General features: G+C 42.5%; 1 protein-coding gene and 2 long non-coding RNA genes across 3 annotated transcripts; 1 reads left to right on the top strand and 2 right to left on the bottom strand.

Annotated features, from left to right (window-relative positions):
• The first annotated feature begins 3,504 nt into the window (after nucleotides 1-3,504).
• On the top strand, nucleotides 3,505-22,399 carry kiaa0930. The gene is made up of 10 exons (XM_085435846.1): nucleotides 3,505-4,088; nucleotides 14,797-14,945; nucleotides 17,117-17,221; nucleotides 17,307-17,384; nucleotides 17,482-17,583; nucleotides 17,932-18,072; nucleotides 18,345-18,533; nucleotides 20,579-20,738; nucleotides 21,404-21,559; nucleotides 21,866-22,399. The coding sequence occupies exons 1-10, from the start codon at nucleotides 3,944-3,946 to the stop codon at nucleotides 21,904-21,906; spliced, it is 1,266 nt and encodes a 421-aa protein (XP_085291972.1). The 5' UTR covers nucleotides 3,505-3,943; the 3' UTR covers nucleotides 21,907-22,399.
• On the bottom strand, nucleotides 5,627-7,078 carry LOC146689262 (uncharacterized). The gene is made up of 3 exons (XR_014916148.1): nucleotides 6,798-7,078; nucleotides 6,214-6,335; nucleotides 5,627-5,955 (listed from the first exon to the last, which is right to left on the bottom strand). It is a non-coding gene; the product is annotated as an uncharacterized LOC146689262 (long non-coding RNA).
• On the bottom strand, nucleotides 14,942-22,260 carry LOC146689261 (uncharacterized). Its single transcript, XR_014915878.1, has 3 exons — nucleotides 22,196-22,260; nucleotides 20,562-20,693; nucleotides 14,942-15,866 (listed from the first exon to the last, which is right to left on the bottom strand). It is a non-coding gene; the product is annotated as an uncharacterized LOC146689261 (long non-coding RNA).
• Nucleotides 22,400-23,122: the final 723 nt, after the last annotated feature.

Below are 23,122 nucleotides of genomic sequence, written 5' to 3'. Positions count from 1 at the left end.
AAACTTAGCAAGCAGTTTGCTAACTGTAGCATGGGAGATGGGTGGTCTCGTAGGGTGTCTTGCATTGAAATCTGCTGCAATGACCCGGTTACTGCGTTCACCAGATATCAACACAATTTCGATCCGCTCCTCACGTGTTAACCTCTTCGACATGTCAATGGCTGTGAACAAAGAGAAACTTGGAAATAACTCATATATTCTTATAGTAGTATGTAAAATTATTGCTATAGGTTGTAGTATTATTATATCCTTATAGTTATTTTATATCCCTATATTTAAATAATGTTTTCATATCTGTAACACAAAATTATCAGTAGAAAACATGAGATTTTACTTTACAATGTTCTTTAAATCTTTATTTTTGTCTAAAAAGTTTATTCATAAACTTTATTATTAATTAAATGATTCATGTCAAAAATATATAATGATATTAAACGAGTAAGTACAAAAATGAAATATTAATTTCATTGGTTTCCAATATTTTTAACACGCTTATCCCTCTACTGCATAGCGTTGCCCTGAGGCAACAAACCACATTTTCATGCCTCACACTGGGCCTTCAAAAAAACTTTTTTTTTTTTTGTCAAATAATGCGACAACTTTCCAATAAAAGGATGAGTTGAAGGTGGTGTGACTTTCATTTTTTTTTTGGGGGGGGGGGGGGGGGGGGCTGCATTACATGAGAGACATCTCCATTAGAAGGTAAGATAAAGATCACTATTTTACATCATTATAGTAATAATAATAATAATAATAATAATAATAATAATAATAGTAATAATAATAATAATAATGGTTTGCATTTATATAGCGCTTTAGTGAAATAAATGTATATAAAAAACACTTGTATGTGCATGAATATGTTAAGAAGTATATTTGATTGTTTGTTCTACTTTTTAAAATTTATTTATACAGTAAAACTGTTAATTTTCATTCTTTGCCTCAAGGCAACACTGTGGAGTTAGCCTAATTTTTTTCAGGCAAAATAATGCATATGTGTGTAGAGATGTGTTTGTGTGAATTTATAGGATCATAGTCACTGTTTTTTACTTTACAATCTACTGATAATTACAGGACATGGACGTAAAAACCTTTTATGCAAGGAAACCAAGGGAATGTGCAGTTAGGGACATTCCCTCAGAAAGTGAGGACAGTGAGCTTTCAGGGAGTGACAGGGAAGTGGAGGAGTGGATCCCTGAATCAGGTTTGAGGGACACTTAGGAGCTCAGGGGTCAGTTGGTAAAGTAATTGTGTGTGTGTGTGTGTGTGTGTGTGTGTGGACATGTATTACTTATTGTTGTGGGGACACAAATCTGTTTACACACTCACATTGTGATGTCTCGCCTACTTTATGGGGACAAATGGCAAGGTAAATCATTACATTTTAGGGTGAAGGCTTGAGTCAGGTTTAGGGTAAGGTTAGGGTTAGGTTCAGGCAGGTAGTTGTGATGGGTCAGGATAAGTCTCCAGGAAGTGGATGGAAGTTAATGGAAAGTGATGGAAACACAACATGTGTGTGTGTGTGTGTATGTGTGTGCGCGCAGGCGTGTATGGGGTTAGGATCAAATGTCGGATGTATTTTGGTGGTTTATTGTTCTGTGAAATGTTTACATTGTTTATTTGTTGTTTGATTATTGGTTCATCCTTGTTGTACTAATAAAACTTATTATAGAATAACTTCGTTTTGACTACCCTTGTCGCACAATGTTGCCTTGAAGCAACAAACCAATATCTGTTTGGGGTGGGGGGGGGGGGGGGGGTGTCAAACTTTATGATTGATATATTATTAGGGACCCTAAAGCTCCCCCAAAATACGGTGAAATATTTTTTTCCCCCACAAAATTAAATAGTCATGCAATAGAGGGTTTTAATAAATCCCTTTGAAAAGTATTTATTATTTATCTACAGTACAAGAAAAAAAGTCATTTATTTTCGTTATATATTTTATTTTATTCAATTATTTATTTACGTTCCGCGACTTTATCTCGTAAAACAATGACGTAATCCTTTGTCTTGAACAAAGGGTGTATTTGTTTACATGCACTGCTTTGTCCGGCGCTGAGGTCTGGTTTCTGTGTGCGGGGTTTGCTGCGGGACGACGCTGATGTTTTGCAGAATTCCGTGACTGTCACAAACTGGGACCTGATCGCGCCTTCAGTGAAATTCAAAGGTTCATTTCTCAGGCTTGAAGCCGTTAGTGAACTGAAGCTGAAATATGACCAGATGATTTATGACGACTCACAGAGACGCAGATTTTCAGTGTTTTACACTCGAATTGCTCTCCTTTCTCTTTGCCGGCCAGCAGGGCGGGGACTGTCTTCGCATTACAAACAACAGTAACAAGGGTGTGTTTGATTTATTAACTGCTGAGCCCCGGAGGATTGTAGACCAGCGACATCCTGCAGGACCAAAGGGATTGTTTCCCTTTTTTTTTATTAAGTTCCATATACATCAATATTTCTTCAGTTGTAATACAAAAAAAAGGAAAAGAAAATCAAATCAAAATCTGATGATTTTTTTTTGTGTTTTTTTGTTTTGTTAGACAAACAGGGCAGGAACCTTCAAATACATCATCGTTCTCAGTCACTACTGCAAAGCAACTCATTTACAATAGCTTATTACTTTCAGTAGGTTATAGAAGTTTAACCAAGCAGACTATCGATGTCCAGATAATTAGTACTTAAACGATCTTTCATGCCACATCAGACTAAACAATGAGTGGAAATGGGAGAAAAAACATTGCTCCCCCTTCTCATTTAATTTAGTTTTGAAGTTTAGATTCAATAAACTTATATAAATGTTTAAATTAAAAGAAAAAAATGCAGTCTTTATTTAATTATTTTATTTCTCATATATTTCATTTTCAGCTCCCAGTTTAATAAGAAAATTATCTTGAACCGTTTCCTTAATGTCATAACTGGAATTTTCTGTTGCAATTTAAAATTCATCTAATAGTTTTTAGTTCTTATCAAAATTTATACTTTATAAACTTCGTTTTATAATTTTTCAAAAATATATATTTTAATTTAACTTTGTATCTTAAATATTTCTTGTTTTCTTTATTGAAATTTTTTTTTCTTGAATCTGATTTAATATTTTTAAAAGCTTGTGTTTTATATTTTAACTTTTTCTTTTACATTTGTCGGTCATTTGGAACAAATTTAATAACACCTCAATGCACCCTGTCACTTTTGTATACCACGACATATGAATGAATACATCCTTTTGTATTCATTTATTTTCTATATTTATCTTTATCTTTATACCTCTATATCTATCTATTTATCTTAATATTTATCCATCAATATCTATTTTTCTACACTAATTTTATTGAAGTGCTTGATGTTTGTTGTATAGTTTCTGCTATGACAGCTCAATTTCCCTCTCGGATTAACAAAGTCTCTGATTCTGATTCATGTTTATTTTTGTTTTACATTTTGTTTTGTTTTAAATTTGTCCACTTTTTCTATTGTTTATTTAAGCTTTTGTTAAACAGTTTGTTTTATTTTATTATTGTTTATTTCGTCCAAAGTTTGGGTATTTTTGTTCAGGCGGACAGGTCCTGCAGGATCACTGAATTCTTCGGTACGTATTTTTCTGTTACACCTCAGCGCTCTCACGCTCGACCTGCGCGTGCCCGCCGTCGCGGTGCCCTGTCCCTTTAAGAGCCTCGTGTTGTTACAGGAAGTGTGAGGGGTGTTTCCAGCTGATCTGAACAACAGGAGGACCGGAGTCTCCCTCAGCAGTCCGACCTGTCTGTGCTTTTTTCGGGCACCTTAGCAAAGCTCGCCGGTCCTGACCTCCGGCGGCTCCTTTGCGCCGCGAAGAGACAGTCGTTCCGGGGTAAATCAGGAGGAGAGCCGGGGGCTTATTCTCGTCCGATAGCCGTGAGCCGGGGCCGTCGGAAGCTGTTAGCTCGGACTGTCATGATCCCAGCTCGGAGATGGCGTCCTTCCCCGGTTTGTGTAAGGCTGTCGGGCCCGCGGAGGAGGAGAACGGGGAGCTGGACGGATCCCTGCAGCAGATGCTGAAGGCCATCGCGGACGAGAGGAGCCGCCTGAACAGCCGACAGGAGATCAGCGGCATCGGTGAGTGTCTGCGGGCTTCTTCGTATCCACACAGGCAGCACCTGAACTCCCGTGAGCAGGGATGAGCCCTCTGACGTGTTTCAGGCTGGCTCTCATTTATCTGTGGGTCTGGTTTACTTTGGAGCAGGGCTGGATCTATCTGCTGAAGGCCCCCGGGGCTGTACTCTGGTGTTGGGACCCCGTGAAGACCCAAACACAGTGCTCTCCTCGCTTTCTAACCCAGCAGATGTTTCCATGTTTAAGCATTGGTGGACATTTCTTTAAACTAAAAACTAAAGACAGGTGCGAAAAGGTTTTTTAGTTAACCAAAAAAGTCTAAAAATGCACATGCTGTTCAAACAGGGTTCGGGCTTAGAGCCACAGCGCACAGTGGAGTTTTAAAAATACAGTAAATAACTGTCAATGTTAAATAAGAAATTGCAGGTCCTCTAGTGTCCACCAGAGGCTCCAGCAGTGAACAAATGTCCAACTTTACAGCAGAATAAAAGCCCCAAAATATTGGAGTGATTATAAAATAATGATCTGAAGGCAGCTTTGATCAATAAAAATAATAACTGAATTAATGTAATGACATTTATGGTTAATTTTCTAAACTCTGAGCTCCACAAAGGTCAGAAATCTGTTTTCTGAGGAGGACCTGAATGTCTCCTGTAATGACCTCAGCTGCCGTGGATCCTCCATCTCTATGTTTCTCTTTTTTGCAAGGACTGTGTCGAGTCCTCGTGACTGCCTTGTCGCCCGGTCCTCGTCACGAGCCTCGTTGAAAATAAAAATGAAAGTTGATCTTTGCTCCGGCCTGCGTTTGCCGCCAACATCGTCGGAGCGCCGCTCCGCCTGTTTCTGCTGCTCATTTGTTCTGATGGATAAATCAATGAAGCTCTGTTCACAGCACATGACTTCATCACAGCAACTTCACTGTCATCACCAGGAGCAGAGCAAATGTTAGACACTGCAGTGCTACCTCTGCTTCGTGTCATCATACAGTCTCGAGCCAGGCCTCATTTCTTTCTTTCTTTTCCACTGTATTAAACTAAATAGAAATCAGAGTTTGTACAAATCTGAGCTTGAAAGCTGATCTGTGGTCTGACCACATTATTTCCTCCTGTCATTACAGAGATGAGCCTGGTCTTGGGTCTTTTCAGATTCTGATCATCTGCTGTAGATGGTTTTTAGGCCTCACTCTTCTTCTTTTGTCCTTCACTTGTCCACTTTTCCTTCTTTTAAAATAAATAAATAAATAAAATTATTTTTCTATTTTTTTTTTTTTAGGACACACCACGCTGAGATAATCTAGGTCTTCAGCTCTTTGAAAATCACCTTGTTAGTACAAAAATCGTATCGATGTTAACCTGTTTTATCTTTGGCACATTCTCATTTCTTTAACAGAACTAAAGAAATGAAGTGTTTCAGGGATCATCTGGTAATAAAAGACATGATTAAATGATTTGTTGCTCAGGTGGCCATCATGTGCAGTTGCAGCACTGGTTCATCCTTGAATTTGGAGCCTTTTCATGTTTGAATGATTATTTAAACTGAGCTAATTTTTAATAGACTCTGGATTAGTTTACAGTGACACAGATCTATTTTTTCTGAATAAGAGCAGGTTTCCAGACTAATCGATCGATAACTTAAATATCGTAGAGAAGAGGAGTCTGTGGATACGTCACAGCGTGTGTGTGACACCTGCGGTATCACACACACGCACCCCTGTGGTGTCACACAGGGCAATATTTAACGGTAAAGACTGTACAGTGGGGCTGGAGGTGCTCCTGTTTCTTCATGCAGACTCTGTCGTGTCCTTGGATGCTCCTCTGCAGGCGGCTGGTGGTGACTCAGGTCTGATCCGACAGTGACTCAGGTCTTTGCTCTGATCACAGAATAACTCGGATCAGTCTCTCAGACGCAAAAACATGGTGATGTCGCTAAAAGCATGGTGAGTATATAAGCTCACACACAGCTGACAATCACGACAGCTGACTCAATAAGGAAACTGAGGTTTTTCACATTAAAAGCCTAAGGGATGTGCTTACAGTTCTGTTTTTGCTCGTTTACACAGTAAGAATTTATTTTATTTTAGCTTTTATGATAAACCATGAGCTGAACATGCTTCAGATATTTCACTTGCCAAGCTCTTCACAGGAAATGATAACCAGCTGCCTCCCTCCTCCATGTTGGGGAAACGTCCTCCAGCTCGCCGCTGAGCCATCACTATCAGACCGTGGGCGGAGAGGCTCTCTGGAGAGTCAGCTGAATGAAAACACGGGAGAGGAAGGGGAAAGGCGAGCTGAGTATAGCGGCTGAACTTTCAAAATAAGAGCATAAATCCATTGCAGCTAGCGTAGCTCTTGGGGCAAAGCTCCACCTGGGCAGTCCACACAGGTGAGGTCTGTGTGTGGTGACAAGTGGCATGATGTCAGCTCCGGCAGCACCTCTGCTGGGTTAATGAGCAGCTCAGAACTCTGGGTGTGACTATTATTCTGCAGCCACACCTGAATAAACACAGCTGCTGAAAGTTTGATAGAAAATAGAAAAACATGGAGGGCGATTAGACCGCCTCGGTGCTTTTTATCGGTTGGTGGCGGCTCGTATAATTTGAATACGAGCTCTTATTTGAGAATTCACGGTCTGAACTATAAATACTCGCTGAGGCAGTGAAGCGGCAGCCAGGCGAGGCAGAGAGATGAACATGAATGATTTAGCTTTAATTACCTCCTGCTGTAAATACTCTGACATCAGCGCAGCTTTCACGCTGACGCTAACGGTGAGAGCGTCCATCGATCGTCTGAGATCTGCTCTTCAGGAACTGTGGTGCAGAGTTACCGCCGATCTGACCGTGACTCGCTCTCTGCTGACAAATTATTACAAATCCTGCTAAATATTTAATGAGGCCGCAGTCCGAGTCCGCGCAGAGGTGGTTGAAGTGCTCCAGTTTGTGTCTACGTGCACATATGTGTGTGACCGCAGGACGTCACAGCAGCTCCAAGCTGTGTACAGTCTGTCTGTGGAGTGGACTGTTGGAGCCAGACTGTAAAGGTTTAATGTACAGGACCAGTTGTTACCGTCGATTTCCTTTAATAAGCGAATGGAAACATCTCAGTGCTGCGTTTATTTAGCCGATTGGTTTTTAGCTTTAATTTATGTAAGGCTGTAAAATTTGAACTTCTAGAAAATGGTTTTTGTAATTTGTTTAACAAAAAGTAAAATCAGACCTGTTTGGATCATTTTCAGAGTAGCTTTGCATGATTCACAGTTTAAAATAATCCTGTATTTATTCCCGAGCCTTGCTTTAAAACTGTATTTCCCAGATCGTTGGTGAGTGGTTGCTTGAGGTCACTGGCTGGTTTCAGCGAGGGTGACAGCAAAACAAACCTCCCTGTGGCTGCTTTGGTCAGTAGAAGATTGCTGCGGTCTCGTGTAGCTGGTGTGAAAGAGTTTCACTCAGTGTGTCTGCAAACACAAGTGTGACACTGGAAATGTTCCTTACCACTGTGACTTTAGTGACCCTCAGTGCGCTCAGAAAGAACATGTTGATTATATTTAAAGCACAGTCTGTGTAACCTTTTAATTTAATATTCCAAATATTTCCACCCAGCTTTGGGTTTTCCTCCAATGTTGGAGAGGAAGCTAAGCTTAGCTGTGTTGGCTTCATCACGTCAAAGTCAGCTTTGTGGTCGTCATACTGATGCTCAGCTGGATGGTACGCCAACGCTCTCTCAGCTGCCGTACAACATCTGTGACATGCAGATTGTATCAGAGCAGAATGAGCGCTGGCCAGTCAAAGGTTGTAGGTGTGAGTATTTGCATTTTTCTTTAAGTACATTGGAGCTTAATTACGAAGCACTTTCAGACGTTTGGCCTCAGTGGCTCAGGCGTTGCAGAGAGTCTCGCTGGTTCATTCGGCGCTGGTGCGTGCACTTTGTTCATCCTTTCATCCAGGTCACTGGAGCTTCGAAAGCACATCACACAGGATTATATAACTGTCATGAAAAATGCAGCAGGCCTACCACGGCTCATGATATTTCTACCCACTGCTGCAGAGAGATTTGGGGTGATTCAGCTCACTTTCCTCAGATGATGAGTGATAGTGCGCCGGGCTTCATAACACAGTTGATGTATTTTTAAAATGGCATATGCAGCTATAAATAGAGCTGGACTTTTATCAACGTCCCAGAGGCTCCTGCAGAACTGTACTCTGCTTCAGTCAGCTGTGAGCCTTTAACACCTTTAAACAACACTCTGAAGCCCAGGTGACATTATAACAAGATACAACAAGATACCTGGGTGAGTTTAAACTAAATGACACTGTTCAGCACATCAAGGCTGACTCATCCTCGACTCAAATCAGAATACATTTCCTTGAATGTAATTCATACATTACAGTGAGCCTTCACGAGATGATTTTGTCTTTTACTGTTCTCTGGTTCATGACGTCATCATCTTCACCTTCGTTGCAGTGTGAAGCTGTGATTTCAGGGATCTGCAAGTGGGGTTATGTCACACTCAGACATGGTCACAGTTTCTGTCATAAAATCTTTTCATGAAAGACTTGATCTAATCGATTATGCGGACTGCTTAGTATGACATGCGTGGTAGCTAGTGATTTTCATGATCATGTCAGCAGAAGTGGTTCATATGGGACTCAGCAGGGTCATCGACATATGTCATGAGAAGTTGTTGAAGACCCCAAAAAGTTTGAACATGCTGGTTTTCAGTCAGGATGATGTAAGGCAGCGCTGGTTTTCTTTCATTCGTGTGTGTGTGTGTGTGTGTGTGTGTGTGTGTGTGTGTGTGTGTGTGTGTGTGTATATATATATTTTTAATTTAACCTTGATTTATACAGGTATTCCCATTGAGACACAATATCTCATTTACAGGAGAAACCTTTTTTGGACAAACAATTATCACACCAAAGGAAAAAAACAACTTTTTAGTGGGATTTAAAGAGAGCTGGGGGCTCTCTGGGTAAGTTTGGCCATTCTTTGGGTGGTTGGAGTGGTAATAGAGGTCCTTAACATCCATTAGGTGGTTTACGTTGTCATCAGGAGAAACTGAAACATGCTAGTCTTTTAGTGGCATGTTATGTGGTGTCGCAGCATTGGTCTTCTAAAACATTTAGTGGTCATTATCATTCCTGATCTGAACCATTGGTTCAGTCTTCTGCATCTGACCATAACTAGGCTGATCTCGTATATCCTGAACCTGCCGTGGTTAGTTCCTTTAGGAGGTTTTAGTAAGATTTCAAGACAATTGTAGTCAAACTTTTGTTGGTTCCAGCGGCAAGAAAGAAGGTTTGAGTTGCCATTAGGGAGGTTTGAAGAATCCTTTGGCTCTAATTATAAATGTGATTCAATAGGTAGTTTTAGGAGTTCTAGAGAAAATGTAGGTGCTTCCTTTAGGTCTATATGTGGTTCAAGTTCTCTTGTAGGAGGCCTTTGGTATAGTTTAGGTCAGGGGTGTCGAACTCCAGGCCTCGAGGGCTGGTGTCCCGCAGGTTTTAGATATCGCCCCGTTTCAACACACCTGAATCAAATTATTAGTTCATTACCAGGCTTCTGGAGAACTTCAAGACATGTTGAGGTGATAATTTAGCCATTTAAATCAGCTGTGTTGGATCAAGGACACGTCTAAAACATGCAGGACACCGGCCCTCGAGGCCTGGAGTTTGACACCTGTGGTTTAGGTATTGTTGGAGTCACTACAAGGTTGTATGGAGCCTTTATTGGTCTCTGTTCAGGTTTTCAGTGGTTCAGGGTTTGCTCTCTCAGATGATTTTTTTGTTTTGTTTTGTTTTAGGAACCTTTCGGATTTCTAGAGTTATCCCAAACACAGTCGTCTGGGCTCCAGAGTTTCACAGCAAATACTCCGAGGATATTTAAGGATATTGGTAAACAGCTACACCTCTGGCATGATAGGTGGATCTTAAATGCAAAATCTGGGCTGTTTGGTGTTCACATGTGATTAAAACAACAGCCAACAACACAAGGTGTGGCAACAGTTGACGCTGCACCGTCATCAAAACCCTGGAAGAATGTGGTTTGTCCTTCCTGCAGAGCTGCCGTTTTAAAGTACCAGAAATTAAAGGACTGATGGTCAAGTATGAGATGCTGAGGTTTAATAAACTATGCTGGCTGTGAGGCGTGGTTTAAAGTTACTGAGTCATTACTCTGACTGTAGTTACCTGATATTGGAGCCTGAGTTAAGGATTTCTTTTGGCTGGTTCAGTGCTTCCTGTTGCTCTTTGGAGCTTCTTCTGCTTGGGTTGCCAGCAGGTCGTGTTCACTGACTCACCCCCCGTCTGGGGAAAACATCCCTCATGCCAAGCGTGACTGGATGAAGGCCAGAGGTCACTTCCTTTCTACAGCCAGCGGCTCTGCTTGGCTGCTGCCTTAGCTTGGAGGTGTTGACTTGTGTGAGATGTGAACAGCTTTAAGCAGCAGCCTAAACATTAATTCACACACTTGAGTTTCAGCTGTAAACTCTGAATAATGACTGCTGACATCGGGTACTAACACCACAGAGGAAGTCTTAGTCCTTTTATAGGAGCGCAGAGTTAAACATGAGTAATTCGGAGAGGCTAGACAACAAGACCACAAACACCCATCTTGGGGTGCTTGTCATCAGAGAAGCTTAATTACTTCTGCAGTAATGGTCTGTATTTATATAGCGCTTTACTAGTCCCTAAGCACCCCAAAGCGCTTTACATATCCAGTCATCCACCCATTCACACACTGGTGATGGTAAGCTACATTGTAGCCACAGCCACCCTGGGGCGCACTGACAGAGGCGAGGCTGCCGGACACTGGCGCCACCGGGCCCTCTGACTACCACCAGTAGGCAACGGGTGAAGTGTCTTGCCCAAGGACACAACGACCGAGACTGTCCAAGCCGGGGCTCGAACTGGCAACCTTCCGATAACAAGGCGAACTCCCAACTCTTGAGCCACGATCACCATGTCAGTTCTTTATGAGATGTTTATTTATGAGAAGTACCATTTAAAAGGAAAAAAAAAGAAAAAATTGTATTTACCTACCAGAACCAGTGATAAGTATTCATTTATTTCCATTATTTGCAGGTTTATTCAGACTCGTCCTCTCAGTCACTCTAAATTAAACCCATAAGAAGTGTTTGTACAATTACTCTGGTTTCATCTTCATCTCAAATTAAATTAAAGCCTGAACAAATCAAAGCAAACGAAGTTTATCCTCCTGGACCGACATAGAGTTAAACTAATTCATTTAATATCTGTGAAATTTAATGAAATGCCAATACACCATCATGGAAGGGCTTTATACCCACATCATGTGGGTTGGTTACTCCTCGTCATGCTGTGTCTCCTTTAACTTTGTACTGATCTTAGAATATTTAGAATTTGATTTTAATTTTAATTGGATATACAGCAAAAGAAAATAAAAGGCTACTTATAAAATCTAGAAACAGAATAAAATCTTAAAGTCTGATCTGATCTTTAGAGAGGGGGACTTTTTAAACAGATGGGAGGTAAAATAGACAATATAGATATATTTATAGCAGAAGGTAATTAAACATTAAACAGGCTAAAAAATAACTGCGGACAGCCGTGTTAAAACTTTTACAGCAGAAATAAAGATGTTTACACCCTGATGCACAAACTGTTTTGGTTTCTAGAGAGAAGTTCCAGCTTCACAACAACTTTTGCCAAGGAATAAAGAGGAAGTAAAAGAGAGGAATAGTAAGAAAACTGTCACTATTTGCAGATGACAGTGTTATTTATTAGAAAAGAGGAAGATTGTAATTGTTTATCTGAGACTGTAATATCAGGAGTCAGAAACAAATATAACTTGTATTAGGGCTTAAAGTTTGCATGATTAGGGGCGTGGCCTCTTTAACTGACTGGGTGGATGGTGACACAGATGGCTGGAGCTGCTAGCTGTCTGCTAGGCTCCACCTCAGCTAATTGGAATCACTGAACTGGCCCTCTGGATCATGTTTGTGCTGTTGGAGCCTCAAGGATCTCAAAACTGGATTATAGATGGCAGACAGTTGGTGTCGTAAGCCACCGCCTCTGTTCAAAGATTGTCGTTCACAATGTACATAGATGGCTTCTTTCACTCATCTTTCAAACTATCTGTACTCTGTCCAAGATGTGAACATTGGCATCCTCGAAAGAGTGACCTTTGTCCTTTAGATGCAGATGGACAGCCGTGCCTTGTCTCGTCGAGTTGGCTCTTCTATGTTGTGTCATGTATTTGTGAAGTGGCTGTTTGGTCTCTCCAATGTAGAGGTCTGGGCGTTCCTTGCTACACTGTACAGCATGCTCTACGTTGCTAAGTTTGTGTTTAGGAGTTTTGTCTTTGGGATGAGTCAGTTTTTGTCTGAGTGTGTAGCTGGGTCTGAAGTACACTGGGATGTGATGCTTGAAGAAGACTCTTGAGTTTTTCTGATAAACCGGCAACATAGGGGATAACAATGTTGTTGAGTTTGTCTTTCTGATCCTCCCTAGATGGCGTCTCATCTTCTTTTCTGCGCTTCTGGTGTCAGAAATAACTTCTGACACCAAAACACAAAACGTTAGCAGCTAAAATACAAACGCCGAGGCTTCTAAATGTGGCGTGGTGTCACAGTGGCTTTGTGGTCCACAAAGAGTCCAACTCAACAAGAGCCAATCACAGACAGGAACACACACACACACACACACACACACACACACACACACACACACACACACACACACACACACACAGCTCAGCATCGATGTGTTTAATTTAAAACATGTTAAACTGTGTGAGGAATCAAAGTTCACCAGTTTTCTTTAATTAAATCAAAATTAGCAAAAACTCTAATGAGCGTGAATCTTAATTGGCTCCGGTTCAGCCGTCTGACCCGCTGACCTTCTCCTGCTGCTCTCCAGGTTTATCTGCAAGAGAAGCTCTCGCAGGAAGTTTAATTCAATGCAGAGTCATTCTCTGGCAACTGCCTGACAACTGTTGCTAAGCAACAAGGCAGGTGCCTCCGGCCTGTAAAAAGGTAGCAAAGAACCCGGGGTGACGGAGGACAGGGGGTCGATACCGAGTGAAACACAGAGCGTCAGTATGAAATCGATTGGTGTCTGTATCCTCTCACACTCGGCCCTGTTTGATCCTTCAAAATAAAAGCGTGTCTAGTAATCCAGCAGCCTGTGAATAATGCATGAGCTGATTTTATTGGTCATAAGGAAGAAATAACTGTGGATCTGAACAAAAGCTGGAGCTGAATAATGGAATAATAGATTTTAGAGACAGAGTGTGAACAAAGCACACTTCCTCTGAGCTGCTTTCAGACATTAAACACTCACTGACACCATATTCACAGGGAAAGGCCTTTGAAACGTTTAAGTCCAGGTTTAGTGTCAGTGCTCGGGTTTTTGAAGCCCGTCTGAATGAAAAAGGTTATTTTAATATTTAATTTTTGTGGAACAGTTTCAGATTTTGTGATGTCACAGTTGTAGTTAAAGCTTTTATTGAAGTGCAGACCTTGAACCTGGATGTTTGGTTAATTAATCATCTGATTGTTTCCCGTGGCTGCAGGTTGGTTTAAACCTCTGAGGAGCACTGCTGTCCTAAATACCACTTGTGTGCTGCTTGACATCAGCAGCTGCTGGATTCTGTCCATAGATCAGTAAGATCGGTGCTGATGTTGGATTAAAAATGACTGAACTGTCACGGCTGTCTGTTATGTTCCTCGATATGAGTAAATAAATGCTCATGCATGTATTTTTGCTGAAGGAACTCTTGTTGCCGAATAGTTTCTTCCCTTTTTCTGTTTTTGTTCCTCTGAAAGGCCAAAATTTATAAAGAAGCTTGAACTGAGGCCAGATTTCGTTAGCAGTTGAAGAACAAATATTTTTTCCTCGAGCAGCCGATCACTCTGTAAGTGTAAGGTAGGAATCACTGGACGTGTTTCAGGCTTCTCTAGTCTCGCCTTTCCTTCGTTTTAAACGCTGTGATGTCACACAGCACCAAAATGTATTCATTTATTTAGTTATTCAACGTTTGAAACATCTGTCATGTCACAGTTGGTGACAGCTGTTAGCCAATTAGATAATGCTATGCAAATATCATGAGAGAGCAATATGTGCATGAAATAAACTGTCGGCTTTTTTCTAACTGCCGGACTCGGACCGTAAGTGGAGAAAAATGGTGTATGTACAGTACTTGACTACACACTGCAGCTCTTAACAGTCAGGAACACCCACAACAGTAAGGAACGTGAATCCTGTCAAAGTGGTTTTTGTTGGGCAGTCACACATATGTCAAGTACTTTTACTGTGAAAGGAAAGAACAGGAAGATGCCCATTCCATACATGTGTACAACAAAGCAACAAGAAAAGTAAAGGATAGACGTAGCTTCTAGGTCTTAAATCTGCATTCTGCACCAGGGGCAACGATTGCCTAAAGGCTTCTGGTCCCATAAACGTTGATGGGAAAACACGTAAACACCCTCCTCATGAGTCGCGATAGTTTCAGTAACATTGAATAAAACATGGAGTTAATTGAGTAAAATTTGGTCATTAATGATGTCGGGACGATTATGTGGTGTGCGCCAGCGAGCATGCTCAGACAGTCATGTCTAATCCATCCCAGTCATTTACTCAGAAATCGTTCCAGACTGTTTAAAAATCTGCATGAAGCTGCTTTAAACTGAATTCTCGTGCTGACTTGTTGTTTTGACCTTGTGTTTCTTGTCTCTGCAGGCTGTTTTAAAGATGACCGCATCGTTTTCTGGACCTGGATGTTTTCCACGTACTTTATGGAGAAGTGGGCGCCGCGACAGGACGACATGCTGTTCTACGTCCGCCGGAAGCTCTCCTACGTCAGCGCCGACAACAGCGAGGGCAAGAAGGTGACATGACACTTGATGTAAAGAGTCATCATCGCTCACGTTTCAGACATTTGCAGAGCACCAGCAGAGCCTGAGGGCCAGGATTCCAAAATAAAAGGTTTCAGAGAAACGTGAATGAGGCGGTGAGACATGATGGATGTGAGGCTGCATTTGTGTCTCTGTTGGTGAATTATAGATGGCTTGCTGGTCTGGATGTGGAGCAGCATTAAAATAAACCATGTTCAGGCTCCCTGTGAGCTGCAGTGGTTGTGTAACGTTGGTGTTCATGTGAGGATCATTCAGAGGGGGACTTTGACCCACCATCGCTCCCTTGCCCTGAGCTTTCCTACTACTTTTATTGTGAAAATGCAGAGTTTTTCAGACCCTTTCCGGCGTCTCCTTTATTTATTTGTAGTTTTTTGTATTTTTACCTTCGGTGCACCTGACCTGTGAGTTTTTGGCCCATTAAATGACATATTGCAAATTTTGGATGTGGTTATGATAGTTTGTCCACCACAGGAGCAGAATATGTGACAGAAAAAAGGAAAATCAGAGAACTAAACTTTAACCACTGAGACGTTGGCTCGGTTATCCAAAGCACCGACCCAGAGTGGTTACATCTTTCCCACAATCAACCCTGAAAAGACCCTAGAGGACTTCCTGCTCTCTGAGGTGCTCACACTTTCCTCCGTGGCTCTGGCCTTTGACAGATCTGATGATTAGATTTATCTGAGTCTGCAGCAGAGCGGCTTCGCCCGCAGGTGGACAGTGCGGTTCATTTTTACTGCAGCGTCCGTGGCTGTCAGTCAGACTAACAGCAGATCAGACGATACAGACAGCAGACGCCATAACAGCCGGCGAGATGATCGGCAGCGACAGCAGCCATCAGCTTCCCATCACTCTGTCCTCTGAAGAATGCAGCTTCAGTCACAGGAACAGAACCTGAAACAGAGCAGATCAGAAAAACGATGGAACCAGCTGATGAGACAGAAGCATTAGTCTCAGTAACTGAAATTAATCTGAGGTTAACTTATTATCATTTTAGTTTTTGTCTTTGTGATCAAACGTTTAAACCTGCAGATTTCTCATGATGCCCTAAATCTCAGCCTCGTCCTGCTCTTCATCTCTGGTCGTCATAATTATATTTTATAAGCTCAGGCTCTGTTCGTCCTTCATCCCCCTGCTGTGTCCAGGTCACTGCTTCCTGTCCCAGAGCAGAAACAGCTCTGGGAACCTTTCTCCTTCACATTTGTAATGTTTCCAGGGAAAACTTATTTAAGCTCAGGAACTTTTTTCCAGCATTTGTAAGTTTAACCAGCTGTGAGCATCAGTGCGAGTGTGAACAACCTGCAGCAGACACCTGCTCCTCTGCTTCTGATCATTCAAAAAGTGCATTCCAGGTGATCTTTCAGCTGGCATCAGTGTGTGTGACGTGTGATTTGACCTTTGGAGGATTTGCGGGTTTTGGTTCTTCTTCATTGGTTTCATGTTCTCTGATGGACGCCTGGAGCTTCAATCGCTTTAACCCTTGGAGTTTGCGTGATGTCAGACTGAACATCTGGACCAGAAATGGTTCATGACATCAAACTGAAGAAGCTGCACCTGGTTTAAGATGTGAAATCAAAATGGCAGCTGCCGTAAAGCGGGTCACGCTGCTGTGACGTGTTTGCTTCATCGTTCAGGTCAGAAAATGTTCATGAAGTTTGCATTGCTGTGAAATCAGGATCATAATCTCCTGCAACACACACACACACACACACACACACACACACACACAATGGAAAACTAGAGTCATTTGACCTGAAATGAGCTTTGTGTTTTTGCTGAATCAGCGTCACTTTTTCAGTTTCAGTTCGTCAAAGCAGGAGGATCTGAGGCCACATAAAAACCACACACACACACACAAGCGCTTCACAGGGAAACCATGACGACCGCTCCTACGCTCTAAATGGTTTCTGAGTGATATGAAGGCTGGCTTGTGGAAAACTTGTATTTCCCTCAAGACCAGAGAAATTCACCAAGTGGGCAAGGAAACGGTGGAGGAAGGAAGGAAGTATGTGTATAGGCGGGATGGATGGGGAAAAAGAGGAAGTAGGAGAGGGAATCTGGGAGGAAGTAAGGTTGAAGGAGCTGAGTCTGATGGTAAGTGTGTTCAGACGTGGTGCTGATGGAGGCTTTGTGCTGTGTTTCAGGTGGAGGTGGAGGTCTACAGGAGGGACTCCAAGAAGCTTCCGGGTCTTGGTGACCCCGACATCGACTGGGAGGAGAGCGTCTACCTGAACCTCATCCTTCAGAAGGTGCAGAGCAGTAAAGTTTAAAAAAAGAATCTTTTAAACTGTTTTTTGTTGTCCTCACTAACCTGACTCCTGCACCCTCTTCCAGCTGGACTATGTGGTGACGTGCGCCGTCTGCACGCGCTCAGACGCAGGAGATATCCACATCCACAAGAAGAAATGTCAGGTAGGCGCTCTGCAGCAGCTCGAGCTGATGAAGCCACCAACCTTCTCTCATCCCACCCGTGATTTGTCTCATTTTATTTCCCCTCCTGTGCTCACAGGAAGTGTTCGCATCTCCGAGTAAACATGCCATGGACAGCAAAGGGGAGGAGTCCAAGATGAGCTACCCCAACATCTTCTTCATGATCGACAACTTTGAGGAGGTAAAAGGATGTTTTCAGCTCGTGCAGAGCTTCTGTGGTGAAACGTCTCTGAGCTCACAGTGCTATCACACTGAGGAGGGGAGGTGGGGGAGGAGTGAGGGCGGTGACTGCGCAGATTAGTTGATGAAGCGTGACTAAAAGCTCTCGGCCCATTTTAAAAACGAGCTTGTGCACAAGCGCAGCGTTTTTACCGCCACAAGCAGCAGAGTTCGTGCTGGGACAGAAACCGATGATCCTCCAAGGCAAGGGAAACGCTGCTGACCACAGTCACGAGTCGATGTTTCTGCTGCCGCACAGAAAGACACGGGACATTTGCAGGTGAAGTCATGTGACCTTCTGTTTGTGCAGGTGTTCAGTGACATGACGGTGGGTGAGGGCGAGATGGTGTGCGTGGAGCTGGTGGCGAGCGACAAGAGCAACACCTTCCAGGGCGTCATCTTCCAGGGCTCGATCCGCTACGAGGCGCTCAAGAAGGTCTACGACAACCGGGTTAGAGACCAGAGCGTACACCTGCACACATGAACACCTGCACACATGAACACCTGCACACATGAACACCTGCACACATGAACACCTGCACACATGAACACCTGCACTACACTAGCAGAAACATGCTACAGGAGTGTGAATGTGTTCTCATTTAGCATGCTCACATTTATGAAGTCTTGACACTTGGGCTAAGAACACCTGCAGACTCTGAAGCTCTCAGGTGTGATGGGTCAATCAACTGTCAGCAGTTTGACGTCCGTGTCGTGTTTCAGGTGAGCGTTGCTGCTAAGATGGCCCAGCGGATGTCTTTCGGCTTCTACAAGTACAACAACATGGAGTTTGTGAGGATGAAGGGGCCGCAGGGCAAAGGTCACGCCGAGATGGCCGTCAGCAGGGTGCCGACTGGCAACACCTCCCCCTGCGGCACCGAGGAGGACCAGGTGTCACCCATGCACGAGAGGGTGAGGGAGAAGATGCAGTTTAAATATTCGGTCTTGAGATTTTTCATTTTTTCCTCTGAATGTCTCCACAACAGATTTGAAGGTTTTGTTTTTGAACAGCTGTGTTCATGACCTCAAATGTGATTGAACGTAAGCACTTTACTGTAATACTCTGTGGAGAGGACGGGGACTGCTTTATGTCTCAAACCAAGTTTTTCTTCAGAGGATGAGACCAGTTGTGATTAGGTTGAAATCTGAGTTACCACAGAGAGGCTCGTGTGACCATCCACCACAGAACAACACTGCAGGTGGAGTTACAGTTAAATTGCTTTTTGAGCTGCTGAAGTCTGATCTCACTTTCATTCCCGAGGCCGATAAACAGTTTGAACCTTGTACTGAAGCCTGTGCTTGCTCTATAAAACCTCTTTACAGTAGAGCTGGATATGGTACGCTTAGCTTTATGTTGTGATAAAAGGATCATTCTGCATAAAATCAATCCATCCTCTTTTATAACAGTCTGTTTTACTGCTATCAGAGTTCCTTGGACACTTTTGTAATCATGTCCAGGCCTTTGTTCCTGCTTACATTAAAAAGAAAAGTGAATGAACAGCCCACATATCTCCACATCTGTGCATTAAAAGGGTTTTGATTGAATTGTCCAGTTACAACAGAGGACTGTAATCCCTCAGCAGCTAATTGAATGTTTCAGTTTAACCTCTTAAATGAAATCTGAAGGTCTTCACCTGAAGCTCATCTCCATCACAGAGCTGTGATGAAAACCTGCTCGGCTCGGGCAACCACTGGTGTGGTTTCACTTCTGTGTCCGAGATCTTTGAGAAGTAGAACAGAAAACCCCAAAACTCAGGAAGTGAGTCGAGCGAACGGCACGAAGCTCTGCTCAGACGAAATCAGGTCGAGATCAATAATACATGCAGCTGGACTGACTGTGCATCATTTAACAGCCGGGTGTGTCTCTCACAGAGACGTCTGCTGGAAGGAGAGCTCAGCATGAATCCACTCTTTGATTATTGATCTGAACAATAATTAAAAAAAAAAAAAAAATTCACATGAACCAAAAAACCAAAGGATGTGACGGTGTTTACTGAAACAAGGACAGGAGCGATGGGAGAGCTGAAGGAATAAATTTACTCTGCTTAATTGGAGCAGCTCTTCCCCACAAATAAACTTCAAACTGCCCGACGTTCCAACAGGAAGCTCTCTGAACATCAGGACATCACACAGAGATGTAGAAGAAAACGTTTCAGCTGATTTCCAGCTAAACTTTCTCCTCATTACCAAAGAATCTGGTGCTGGTCAGGTGTGAATTTTAGGATATTTACACAGTTAATTGCTAATTAATTTTAGCTCAGGTTGGCTTGTGTCTCTGTAATACAAGCTGCATATCATCCCACCATCACCAGCAGGACAATGATGCACAATCAGCAGATTAAACCACTGATCACCTGTGGACCACAGACATCCTGTGATGTTTTATTAAATATATAATCCACAATGTTGTTCCTGAAAAGGCCAAATTTCTCTGCTGTTCCAGAGTAAGATGTCCCTCAGGGTTCGACATTAGGCCTTCTGATATATATATTTTTTTACTTGAATAAGACTTTACAGCTGAACACAAAGTATACTGTTTTGCTGATGATGCCATCCTTTATGAAACCTTCTTTGAGCCCCTCCTCTTGGGTTTATTTGTGCCCCTGTTTTTAAAAACAAACAAAAAACCAAACATTTGCTCCTTTTGGGGCTTTTAAATGTTTCGATCGATGGTTCCGATCTCTGTATGTGACTCACTTTATTAATGTGAAACTTCCCAACAAGACAAACAGTTTGGGTTTTAGAGAATTTCGTGTCCCTGCTCTGGTCACCAGCCGTACACTTACAGTACATCGGGAATTTAAGGTTGGATTGCAAACGAATAAAATGCAACTGAGGATTTCGGCCAGTGAAACATCTCTTCTGCCTCCCCGTCTCACTTCTGTATAACGAGGTCTCGGTGACATGTGATTAAATCTTACTTCCTGTGTGGACTCTAACCTGCTGTCCTTCCTCAGGTGACATCGTTCAGCACGCCTCCGACCCCGGAGAAGAACCGCCCCTCCTTCTTCTCGCCGTCTCTGAGGCGCAAGATGCCTCGAAACCGGATCGCTGAGATGAAGAAGTCTCACTCTGCCAACGACAGCGAGGAGTTCTTCAGGGAGGAGGAAGATGAAGGTAAAGACTGGCACTTCTGCCTCATTCCTGAGACGCTCACCACAAGTGTGGGTAAAGTTTTCCTGAATTAATTCAGTTTATTAATCAGGTTAGCTGTGAGTCTCTTTGTGATAACACAACATTAATAAAAGATCATTAAACAGTCGTTTCTAATATACAGCAGTTCTCAGCAGCAGGTTCAAAATCTCCTTTTCCCCCTGAAGTAATCAAAGATCCAGAAACATGAATGTGTCACAAACTAGCTACCTAGAGTTCTCAAAACAGATCAGTAAAGTTAATTAAATGTAACCTGTGCGGTTGTGGCTCAGTAAACTAAACTCGTCCTGGAATTCAGACTTTGGGTTCCTGGATGTTGCTTGGTCGGTTATGGGGAAAAAAACGCTACCCGATCAAATGTTGGCATGGTTTATGGTCAGAGCCACTATGATATCTGATCATCTTTGAACCTCCAGTAAGCAAACTTCCTGCTCCTCTGTAAGAAACCCAGCTGGAGAATTTAATGACAGTAAGTGTAAAATGGCGCCATGACATGTTCTGGTTTTACTTAAAGCTGAATTTTAACCCTCAGTGGGCAAAAATCTTTAATTTACTCTGTAAAACATTTAAGAGCATTACCAAAAATGGTTTATTAATAACATTTTTTTCAATTTCTTTTTTGTGTTCAGATCTTCACACCACCACAAACCTCCGCTCGCGCTCGCTGTCGGGCACCGGGCGCTCATTGGTCGGCTCGTGGCTCAAACTGAACCGGGCAGAGGATTATTTCCTGCTGTACTCACACCTGACCTACGTCACCCTGCCACTGCACCGCATCACCACAGGTCAGAGGTCTCACACAGCACCACAGTGCCCTACTACCCTCTGCAGGGACACTGCGGGAACTGCAGGAAGTAAAGAATGACATTTTAAATTTATTTTAGGTCTCATTAATTCATAATATTGATTCTATTGAGGGCTACATAAAGGATAAAACCTGCCTTTGGATAATCTGCAGGATCATGTTTGTCTTTCATTGCCCAGCAGGAGATCATTAACATTGTTTTGTGTTGTCAGTGACAGCAGATGTGTGCTGATGATCACTGATGGATTGTGCGCGCTCTGTTATTTATTGTGTCTGTGTGTTTCAGACATCCTGGAGGTGAGGCAGAAGCCGATCCTGATGACATAGCATAGCTGGACTCAAAGCATCACTACGAAGTGCCTCCTGCATCAGGCCACCGAGACAACAGCAGCGCCCCCGGTGTTCTGACCGAGACCCGCAACCAAACAGCCGCTTCAACCGGAGACGCAGAAACGGCGTCAGAGGGACGACGAACAAACCAGCCATCCGAGAAGTGCCTCCGACTCTTTCGGTTCCTGCGGCCATCTCCACGGAAATGGGCCCGGAGTCAGGATCACATGACCTCTGCGTGAACTGACCGGAAATGAGAGCGAAGAATGTTTTTGTCTGTAAATACCTGCTGCTTTTCTCACAGACGCCTTGACTAAAGGTCGAGCTTTTAGAGACCGCCTCCTACTTCCTGTTCGGCTCGCTGTGGACTTCTTGTTTAAACTCCACCACGGGTGAAATTCTGGGTCACAGTGATTGTGTGAGAGGAAACGGCGGGGTCAAATCCACCTGACTTATACAGGAAGTGGTCGCTTCACTTCAGAATAAAACACCAACCTGTACAACTGAGTTCACAGTTTAAACCAAACGACATGTGATATGTGTCACATGACACAGTCAGTTAAGGATTCTGTCATAATCATTTTACAGGATTATAACTAAAGACAAAAATTTTAAAAAGAATTCTAAGAATGATACTTTTTTCAACTAAGACATGACCCACATTTTCACAACACTTATTCAAGTTTTTCCCCTGTTTTTGTAGAGAAAACATGAAATATTTCATATTTATTTATATTTGTTGTTGAATTTTATTATCAGACATCAAAGATTTTACAGGAAAAGGTATTATAAAAATAATCATTTTTGTTCATTATGTTGAAAGTTTTCCCTTCTGAAAGAAAATGCATCTAAAGAATAGTTACATTTTCAGCTTAAGATTTCTCTCAGAATGACTCAGACCTCAGTCATTCACTAAGATCAGCAAACAGTAAAACGAGTCCTTCAGACACTAAAACCTAAAACTCTTTATTTAAACACTACTCGCTTCATGTTGGATTTTCTGAGTAAATGTGTTCTAATGAACCAAAAATACAGAAAATAAATACAGTTCTGGTGCTGAAGACCCAACTTCATCTTGTGCGTTCTTAATTTCTTTGTATATAATGAATTTTATAAGTTTAAGATGTGAAACTATAAATGTAAGTTATTATATCTGCGTTTTTCACAAATTTGTACTTCTGTCTTACCTTCCAGTGTGAAACACTTGGAGGCG

Source organism: Copadichromis virginalis, linkage group LG17 (genome assembly GCF_057382275.1).
Source record: "Copadichromis virginalis isolate Kocher_CV1m ecotype Utaka linkage group LG17, C_Virginalis_male_GT1.1, whole genome shotgun sequence".
In the NCBI taxonomy this organism is placed as follows: domain Eukaryota; kingdom Metazoa; phylum Chordata; class Actinopteri; order Cichliformes; family Cichlidae; genus Copadichromis; species Copadichromis virginalis.
This window is presented reverse-complemented; position numbering and strand designations above follow the sequence as displayed.